Source organism: Nicotiana attenuata, chromosome 8 (assembly GCF_001879085.1).
Source record: "Nicotiana attenuata strain UT chromosome 8, NIATTr2, whole genome shotgun sequence".
Lineage (NCBI taxonomy): Eukaryota > Viridiplantae > Streptophyta > Magnoliopsida > Solanales > Solanaceae > Nicotiana > Nicotiana attenuata.
The window spans coordinates 26,270,902-26,281,885 of NC_031996.1; the positions used below are offsets into that span (position 1 = coordinate 26,270,902).

The window sequence follows — 10,984 nt, forward strand, 5'->3', positions numbered from 1 at the left end:
ACCCCCCCCCCCCCCCCCCACCCACCCACACACACAAAAAAAAAACAGCCATTTCTTATGATAAAGTAAAACTATCATACAGCTCCGCGGCCAAATCTTGACATGAACACTACAAGTAAACCTGGTGTTAGATATGTGGGGCTTTGTGGAACTATATTGATGGACGAAATGCAATTATCATTCAGGTAGTGGTCAAACCTTAATGAAAATGCTACTACTAATCCTGGTAAAATTATGTCGCCAAACCCAATGATGCTGTAGCCACCCCAAGGATCAAACATTCGTGGGATTTTCAGTAACATGGGAATTCCATCTTCTCCGCTATTATCACCACGTGCAACCTGCCGCAGAAGCCAACAAATAACATTTGTCAACATCAACGAATTTCCATTCTGCGACAGGCAGGGTGGAAAGCACATAAGCGAACCTAAAGTAGAAACAAACAATCAACTATGAGCATACCTCTATCATAACACTCTTGTGGAACAACCATTTGGAAACAAATACCCAAAAAATGTCATAGAAGAATGCACAAGTGAGAAGAACTGTTCCCACCTGATAAGGTCAAAGAAAAAAACAATTAATTAGTTTCACTGCCAGTTCCTGTTAAAGAGCCACAGTTTGATATTAGAGAGAACATAAAAGTAATCATATCCGAAGATAGCTTTCTGAAACATACTATTACTCATTACTGTGCTTAATCGTTACAATTGCTTAGTTGCATGATAGTTGAAAGGCCAACAGAAGTACAAGATAAACTGGAGGGCGACAACCATTTCACAATGCTCTGTTAGGAGGAAGAGAACGAGGAGAAGCACAGAAAATGAAGTCGGTAAACTTTAGCTTTTTGAGCACTTATCTATTGACTAGTTGGCGTGTAAAATTAGGGGAACCACATTAAGGAATTGAAGGTGCTGTCAAAAAATGATTTGCTTGTGATATAAATACCAGAAACAATTACATAACAAAATCCACAGCATAATGAGAAAATGCAGTACAATGAATTGATTTACCTTGAGATTGGGAACTCGTATTATCTGAAGAACGGTAATGATCAAAACAATACCCTAGTTAAGAGAAGGAAGAAAATAAGATCATCAAGCTCTTAGCTCAAATCATATTCTTTGTTGTTAAGGTAAATTCTTCATTAATTGAAGCGATATACACCACATATACAAGATGTTAAACTGACAAGAATAGATACTACACTTGATCTTAGCCAAAAGGCCGAGAAAAGTATACACCACAAACAAAAGTAACTACAAAAACGAAAAGCTTCCTAGCAATATGTTTATCTACAAAAAACATCCGAACTTTGACGCTTATTGGAATATCACGTGTACTTTGGATAAGAACTTTCAATTCCCATAAATGCTCTTTTACTTTTCTCCTTCCAGTTGACCACGCGAGCATAAAGAGGGTCACCTCCCCTGCTTTCCTCTTTTTCTTCCTCCTGAATTTCCCTCCAAATAATCCGACGATTCTTGGCATTGCCCACGTGATTACTATGCTTCACAATCTAATTTTGAACTGGCACTGTACTAATAGGTGGTTCACGTGCTCCCCCGCCTTCTTACACATGAAGCACCAACCAATTTATATTCTTCTTCTCAAGTCTAAGGCTCCTCCTCGGCACTATCTTATACTTGCAAAAAATGAACTTCAAGCGATTAAAATATTCATTTGAAGGTGCATTTCAAGCAAAAAAAATGATGGATTCCACTTAGAAAAACCTGAACATCCACAAACTCTGTTTCCAAGTGAAGTTCATGTCCAGACACAATTTCAACTTCCATAAACTTTTGCCAATTTCAACTTTAGATACTCTTTTTTGCCGACTTCAATATCATATAATGTCCAAACGCCTTAACTAATACATGCATTTTTACCTCTTTTTTTAATAAGAATGTCTTTTCGCTATAATATATTAAAAAATTAAAAATAATTGATATTTTTGTCTCTTGAGATCAGGCAAAAAATAGAAGCAGAATTCCAACAGGGAAAAGATGCCTAAGCATGCCAGCTGATCTCTCTGCATAAACACACACCAAACAAACTAACTCGGACCAAGAAGCTACAACATCACATTTCCCATGTCTCCATAAAATACTCTTTACAGGTATGATTAATTTCACTTTTTATAGAAAATACGATATCACAGCTGAAGTATAATACTTCCATGGGAAAGAAAGTTACAATTATTCTTTTTATAACAGGGAGATAAAAAGGCGTCCGAGAATGCAGGTAGGTCAATATAAGTGCTGAGGTTTTTACCAGAATTTTGATAATATAACTTTTTCTCTCACAATAATTATATATTTAGGTACATGTCTACACTCTTTTAATCATATCATGACTTCATATTGACAAAATCCAAACAGCTTTTTTTTTCTTTGAAGTACATAAAAACGAGTTTATTTCTTCGACTGAATAAGTTCCAATCACCACTACAAAATGTTAATCCTTTACAATTTCCACTTGCGCAGAAGAAAATATCAAAACCGTTTGCATACCAGTGATTACACATCATCCCATGCCAAACGTTACATTAAAGCATATCTTTAACCCGTGGTAGATCATTGCACTATGTGAAGGTAGACTGCTGGATTTTGAAAATGAAGACAAGAAATTAAAAAGGTAACAAGTGTAATATGATAATAGTTCTTACAAGTATGTCTTGACCTATCCAAGCAAAGGAGACACGGCGGAAAACCGCCCACATAACAGCGAAAGCTAAGCAGAATGGAGAAATTGCCAGCGAAAGATATGAAACAGGCCCCAGAAGTGGAACTTTAATAACCGATTCATGAGCACGTTCAAACCATCTGAAACTATAAAAAATGACCATTAGCCATGTGTCTGAGGACCAACTTATGAAATGGCATTATGGTATGTAAAGTGAATTACACCTTGTTTCAAGAATAAAGTAATAGAAATCTGGTATCCATCACCAATACTATTGATGATGACGGGTGAGTAATTACCAAACGTAACTGTAACTGCTCTATTATGAAAGGATAGCCCTATAAAACATGAAAGATTGGGCAGAACTCAAATAGACTAAAATGCTTAACCTGATGAGGAGTAGGAAACTCAAGCCTGTGATATGCCCAAACTATTTTGAAGTGTGCTACTGCGAAAACAATATCATTTCTGTTTCTCTTTTAAGGGAATTCTTTGCCTTCCTAAAAAAAACTAGGACTACTTGAAGCCAAATAATTCCAAGTAACTGAAAAAACATAGATTTCAGAAAAAGCTCCATGGAATTCTAAAAGGGGCCACCATCCTACACAGATCGGACAATTTTTCACTTCAAGGAGTCGAACGACTTATCTATTACTAAGACTTTATATACATACCTTTTCAATCTTCTAAAATACAAAAGTGCTACATAAAAGTACTTCCTCAGAAGTCTGCTAAATCACCATAGTTTAGTATCTCTGTTTACTAAGCGTACTGTTTGATATTGTTAGCCATTTCACCCTTACTAGTAATAGTTAGCAGTTTAATATTTTCCGTGGAGATAAGTCAACAGATGGAAGCCTTTCTGAACTACTACTACTACTAAAAATTCAAATCAAAGCCACAGAACAAAAGACTTTTGAAATGCTATGGTTTGAATTAAATGGAAGAGCTAATCTTCTATAATTTTGCCTCTCATTTGGTTTGCTCGGGGAGAACACTTCCTCTGTCATTGTTCTATACCAACAATTTAATTACAGTGCTTCGGCTTCCAAATCTTATTCCTTTCGCTTTTATTTTATTTTGGTAGTGATTGTATGAGCTAAGCGTGAAGGAAGAAAAGGATTCAAATCGCCGACCCACTTGTTTGGGACTGAGGCATAGTTCTTGTTGCTTTCAGATCTCATTCCACATATGTTGATCTTTGCTTATGAGTGTCATGCTATTATTGCAGTGCATGACATTAATGTGCGTATATTTGTTCTCCAAATCTGAGAATTACACTTGAGGTCCTTGAACTCAGGGGAGAAGTTTAAGGAGGACTTAAAGAATGTGTAGTTGATAGAAACTTGTATTGGTAATTTGCCAGCTGCCCTCATTCCAGGTTATCCTCGAAGGAACACTTTTTTCTTTGAAAAAGTTGGAGGAACACATATCTTTAATAATAAATTTTTGAATCGGAAGGAGAAGTGGGATAGTGTTAATTTAAAACTAATGAGCACCTTCATTAAATGAGAGGGATTCTGTATTTCTCCACTATAATGGTTAAGACAGAACGAAGATTGGTGGGGATTGAATCAGCCAACCACCCCAAGAATACCAAATAATGGAAATGGGGGAAAGTTTCAGTTTGCTCCAAATTGTATTCTCTTCCAATCCACTTCCTCTTCGCCCTCGCTTATTTTGCACAACAACCATTTGAGACATCATAACTAAGATAACAATTAGTAACACCAATACAATAAACATACCATGATAACAAGGCCACCAAACAGGTTTGTAGACCCTGCAATTACAATGAGGGGAAAGTGTCAGCATGGACTTCATATGTTGTCACGTTGAGACAAGACGATCTTTATTCCATTCATTTTGTTCATATACTTCCTATACATAACTATCCCATGCTAGCAAGTCATCACATAAAATCAAATCACCTACACATGGAAGTTATCTAGAAGTACAGATGAAAATGCCCTTAGTTGCTATTTATAGAGCTTTACTAGTGGAACTACAATTAGTACTCCCTCCGTTTCAATTTATGTGATGAAGGCACGGAGATTAAGAAAAAAGGAACACTTTTGAAACTTGTAGTCTTAAACATGCCATAATATTTGTGTAGTTATAGCACATCTGAAACTTGTGGTCTTAAACATTTCATAACATTTGCACCCAAGGGTGTGACCTATTGGTCAATGAAGTGGGTTGAGAACCATGAGGTCTCAGGTTCAAATCCTAGCAGAGGTAAAAACACTAGGTGATTCTTCTCAGTCCAAACCTTGGTGAACGGAGTTACTTGGTACCTGTTACTGGTCGGAGATAACAGATATCCCGTGGAATTAGTCAAAGTATGTGCTAGCTTGGCCGGACACCACGATTATTAAAAATAAAACATCCCATAACATTTGTGTTACTATAAAAGCTTTTGATTAACGGTAAAATGGAAAGCTTAAAGTTATATTGTTTCTAGATATAGAAATGTATTCATTTTGGAACGTACTAGTAAGGGAAATGTCACATAAATTAGAATAGAGGGAGTATATTGTATCCTTGGGTGTACGCTCCTCACTCGGTACATTGAAACTATGTGATACATCTCATCTAAAAGCTTAAGCTTTATAGAGAGCACATTATTAGTTACTATTAATTACTTAATTATGTCTTCAATACGTCCTTCACATGCAGGCTTGACTCATTTTTTTGGCAAAACACATGAAAATTCTTTTAGATAATAGGGTGATGGTTAGACTTGATCCTAGGACTTTTGCCTGCTCTAATACCTATATGAACTATGTGATCATCTCATTTAAAAGCTTAAGTTGTTAGAGAGAAATTAGAGGATACATTATCAACTAATGTCTTCAAAAGCTATGACATACCTCAACGCCACCGATGCAAAATAGGACCACCAGAACCTCAATAAACCAGAAGGACATCAACTTGTAAAGCATAATCAAGAAGCAAGACGCAACCACTACGAACAGAAGTGCTGATGTTGTGCTGATGTCCAATACACCACCGGAATGAGTCACCTCCTTGCCACCATAATCATCTGAGCCATCCTACAAGAGCAGATACATAGTTCAACCAAATTGTCAAGGAGAGGTGCAATGAGCATTCATGTATCTAAAAGATGACTAGTTCTACAAAGCCCGGGCCCGGGCCCAAAATCAAGACAATAAAGTTCATCATAATGGTTTTACTTAATAGTAATAATAATAATCATTTGTGTTACGTTTTTAGGCATAACTTTTTTAAGATCATCGCTTAACCATTTATTATTCATTATTTATGTTTTCTGATCATATCATTAGATAATTTATTAAAAGAAATATTTATAAGAAAGCAAGTGTGCTAAGGAATAAGCAGATATCAAAGGGACAAAGGTAACTTGATATTTAATAACATAATTTAAAGTTTGCAAAATGATTCCAAATGGATTATAATCATAAATTAAAGAAGATATTTTAATATTTGATGAATTTGTGGGCATATAATTTCTAATTAGAGGTAGAAATAAAGAAGATATTTTAATAGATTATTTTGGTATTTATTGATTAACTACTCATAATTTCATATGACCATAATTTATGCTAGAAAAAATATGGTGATTAAAGTCTAGGTTTAGATGAAATTCAGAAAGACCCAAATTCATCAAAACAAAGTCCAAGAATTAACTTAGTTTGTCATTAACTCATTAATGCTTTATTTTTAAAAGAAAATTCCGCTACCCAACCAATTAAGGATTATATGACTTTGACAAATTAAATTTTTTTTTTTTGGTTTCCCATCCGGTGTCCGGTACCCACATTGGGGCCCGACTAAATCCGGATTCGCGCCGGGAAGTCCCACATTGAGGGGTAAAGCGCTCCCTAACAAAGGCGACTCCATACCCAGGGGCTCGAGCTCGAGACCTCTGGTTAAGGATGAAGGAGTACTTACCACTCCACCACAACCCTTGTTGGTTTTGACAAATTAAATTGTTCTAAGAAACAAACAATATCTTTGTTTTAATAGCATATGACCATCAGCCATATTTAATAAATATGAGATTACAAGTTGATCACTTACTAAGCACCTCTCCCTTTTCCTCTGTTCTATCCCCACTTAATTAAGTAAATTGAATAAAATTTAAATATTTTTTTATTTTATTTTCAAGATTCTAATCTATTAATTTTTAAAAAGTTTTGAAATTTATTTTCTATTGTACTAAACTTATATTTTCAAAATAATTTTTCTATTAAAAATAAGATCGAAGAGATATTTAATTATAATTTTAGAATTACTAAGAAAATTTGATCGACAGAGTACTCTACCAATATCAAATGAGTTCTTCAAGGTTATTGTTATCAGCATTTTAGATTTATCTTTGTGCATAATTATTCATCATCATTCACAACTTTTCAAGCAGTTTTGAAGGGCTCAAAGTTTAATATATTTACCAAATTAAATATAGGAACCTAAGCAAAAAAAAAAAAAAAAGTAGGGGCAAAAACTTATGGTACATACTTCACCTGCAAAAGTTAGGTTAAGGACCTATGTATTACCAAAAAGGATTTGAAAGTATCTTGATTTATTGGAAACATACTTTAGTATATGAAGTAATAAATAGCAAATACAAGGACATATTTGAAAGAGCAAACCCTTTTGGTTGGCAAGCTAACAAGATAGTTACTATGTAACTAAGGACTACAAAACTTTTTACATTGTCCCTTATATATAGTAGTAAATCGACTGTCACTAGAGAGTGGGAAATATAATCGAGAAATGACCGTGACTTACTTTTAAGAACTTGTCCTGCTCAATTGCTGCTTCTCTGGCACTCCATGCAGACCAATAAGAAGCACATAATATGGTAGCAACAGCCATAAGCCATAAAAACACTTCAGCAACATCAACTGTTGGACGTTTCGGAGAGTACAGCTGCACATAAACTGAACAGATGGGAAAGAAGTCTGTAAGTCACAATGGTGGGAACCACTATTAGGGAGAGGTGATCAGACAGGACATGGCCCTTGATTGGAAGGTGTGGAGGTCGAGCATTAGGGTTGTGGGTTAGGAGGTGGCTAGAATGCGGATTTCCGAGGACATGGCCCTGGATAGGAAAGTCTGGAGGTCTAGTATCAGGATTGCAGGATAGGGGCGTCTAGAATTTTTCGTACTTCTGTCCCGGGGCTGGGGGGGGGGGGGGTNGCTCTTCCGATCTATTAATTGATTAACTACTCATAATTTCATATGACCATAGTTTATGCTAGAAAAAATATGGTGATTAAAGTCTAGGTTTAGATGAAATTCAGAAAGACCCAAATTCATTAAAACAAAGTCCAAGAATTAACTTAGTTTGTCATTAACTCATTAACGCGTTATTTTTAAAAGAAAATTTCTCTACCCAACCAATTTAGGATTATATGATTTTTGACAAATTAAATCGTTTTCAGTAAAAAAAAATATCTTTGTTTCAATAGCATATGACTATCAACCATATTTAATAAATATGAGATTACAAGTTGATCACTTGCTAAGCACCTCTCCCTTTTCATCTGTTCTATTCCACTTAATTAAGTAAATTGGATAAAATTTAAATATTTTTTAATTTTATTTTCAAGATTCTAATCTATTATATTTTAAAAAGTTTTGAAATTTATTTTCTTTAACGACCCGGCCGGTCGTTTCGTGAGTTATATCCTCGTTTCCCCCATTTACATTTCTTTTTGTGTTCTTCAGCTGTATTTTATCGTATCGTGTTGGTTGGTTCGGGTCCGGAGTGGTTTCGGAGTGGGATGAGACACTTAGTCTCCTATTCAGAAGTTTAAGTTGGAAAAGTCAATTAGATGTTGACTTATGAGTAAACGATCTCGGATTTGGATTTTTATGGTTCGGTTAGCTCCTTTAGATGATTTTGGACTTAGGAGCGCGTCCGGAATGTGTTTTGGAGGCCCGTGGTAGAATTAGGCTTGAATTGGCGAAAGTTGAAAATTGGGCGATTTTGGTCGGCAGTGGAGAATTTGATATCGGGGTCGGAATGGAATTCCGGAAGGTGGAGCAGGTTCGCAGTGTCATTTGTGACGTGTGTGAAAAATTTGAGGTTATTCGGACGTGGTTTGGTAGGTTTCGGCGTCGTTTGCGGAATTTAGAAGTTTAGAAGTTCTTAGGCTTGAATCAGAGGGTAATTTGGTGTTTTGATGTTGTTTTGGGTATTCTAAAGGTTCGACTAAGTTCGTATGTTGATATATGACTTGTGTGACGACCCGACCCGTCGTCTCATGTATTACCGCCCCGTTTTCCCCATTTATTGCTTTTTCATGTTTCATTATCGGCATTTGGTAAGTTAGAGTCGAATCGGTTTGGTTTTGGTAGAAAATGAGACATTTAGTCTCTTTAAGGAAGGCTTGTAATGGAAAAGTCAACCGGATGTTGACTGTTGAGTTAGAGGGCTCAGATATGAATTCCGATGATTTGGTTAGCTTCGGGGGATGAATTGTGACTTAGGAGTGTAATCAAAAGTGATTTTGGAGGTCCGGAGTAGAATTAGACTTGAATTGGCGAAGTTAGTATTTTGGCGAATGCCGGTTGATAGGTGAGATTTTGATCTGAGGGTCGGAATGGAATTCCGAGAGTTGCAGTAGCTTCGTTAGGTGATTTGGGATGTGTGTGCAAAATTGCAGGTCATTCGGAGGTGATTTGGTTGGATTTTTGATCGAATGCGTATTTCGGAAGTTTTTGAAAAACTTAGGCTTGAATTCGATGAGAAATGATGGTTTTAGTGTTGTTTGAGGTGTTTTTATGATTGGAACAAGTTTGAAAGAGGTTTTAGGATATGTTGGCATTTTTGGTTGAGGTCCTGGGAGCCTCGGGTGTGTTTCGGATGGCCAACGGGTCATTTTTGGAACTAGTTGGATTGCTGAACTGCTGGTATCTGGTTTCCTTCTTCGCGAACGCGAGGGGTGTCTCGCGAATGCAAAGAGGAAAAATGGGGGAGCTGAGATTTGGCCTTCGCGAACGCGAAGGATGAGACGCGAACGCGAAGGAGGGGAATAGTGTTCTACGCGAACGTGAGAGTGCAATCGCGAACGCGTAGAAGAAGTTTGGGCCTGGAGTCAATTGGCCTACGCGAACGCGAGACATGCCACGCGAACGCGAAGGGTCTGGGGAACTTGGCCTTCGCGAACGCGAGAGTGGTCTCGCGAACGCGAAGAAGGAGGGGTCAGACCTGGGCAAAATGTTTTAAAACATATCATCCGCGAACCCAACCCACTTTTCCTCCATTTTTGGGCATTGTTGAGAGCTTTTGGACGGGGATTGAAGAGAGTTTCAACTGGGGTCAATTGAAGGTAAGTTTTATGAGTTAAAAGCATGATTTTATTGTAGAATCATCCTTGAAATTCATGAGAATATAGCCAAATTGTAAGAAATTAGGGCTTGAGTTTGAAATTCTAAATTTGAGATTTGAGGGGCCATTCGTGGTCCGATTTGAGAGATTTTGGTATGTATAGACTCGTGTCGAGATGAGGAATCCGGTGATGTTAATTTTCTAATTTTTCGAGAAGTGGGTCCGAGGCTCGGGTTTTGCCAACTTCGTGATTTTCGATGTTTTTTCGAGTCTTTTTGATTGGGTTATATTCCCTTAGCATATTGTGACGTATTCGTTGTGGTTTTGGTCAGATTCGACGCACGAAGAGGTGAATTCGAAAGGCAAGGGCATAGCAAGCTAGGACCTTGGCCGGCTTGATGTTAATAATAAATGTAAATGCTGTGTTGAGGGTTTGAAACCCCGAATTTGCATAACGTAGTGCTATGTGAGGTGACTTGCACGCCGGATAACGGGCGTGGGGTAGAGCACCGTCGGGGATCGTGACTTGGTCCGTCCCGCTTAATAAAATTACTGCCTAATTGATTGTAGATTTGTAATATCCTTATAAAAATGGATTAATTGTCATAATTGGGCTTCGTGCCAACTACTTGAATCCTTCAGGGATTATTTTAATGGTTTCTTACCATATCTATAAATATTAAACTCAGTCCTGGTATTTAATACTGTGTTTGAAATCTCAGCCATTTTCTTAAATTAGAAATTAAGTTAATATTTTTAAATGAAGTTTGGATTGAATATTTTTATACTATTGTGTGATTTTTGGACTGAGTATGGGATCGGGCTGCACGCCGCAGCAGTATTATAATGATATTGATATGAGGCCAAGGGCCTGTTTGATGCCACGAGATGGCTTATTATTGCGCTTGGGCCGTAAGGGGCCCCTCCCGGAGTCTGCACACCCCCAGTGAGCGCCGTCGATGTTAAAAAAATGGA

General features: G+C 37.0%; 1 protein-coding gene across 2 annotated transcripts in view; it reads right to left on the reverse strand.

Moving 5' to 3' along the window:
• The window catches only part of LOC109231098 (signal peptide peptidase-like 4), a 17,853-nt gene that overhangs the window by 2,191 nt on the left and 4,678 nt on the right, over window positions 1-10,984 (reverse strand). For both annotated transcript variants that reach the window (XR_002068756.1, XM_019396657.1), the window contains exons 5-11: window positions 7,462-7,613; window positions 5,559-5,741; window positions 4,434-4,468; window positions 2,669-2,831; window positions 1,014-1,067; window positions 463-555; window positions 199-341 (exon numbers count right to left, since the gene is read on the reverse strand). Coding sequence is in view for 1 of the 2 variants with exons in the window: in XM_019396657.1 (XP_019252202.1) it covers window positions 199-341; window positions 463-555; window positions 1,014-1,067; window positions 2,669-2,831; window positions 4,434-4,468; window positions 5,559-5,741; window positions 7,462-7,613 (823 nt within the window). In the remaining variant the exon portion in view is untranslated. The remainder of the gene's footprint in view (window positions 1-198; window positions 342-462; window positions 556-1,013; window positions 1,068-2,668; window positions 2,832-4,433; window positions 4,469-5,558; window positions 5,742-7,461; window positions 7,614-10,984) is intronic.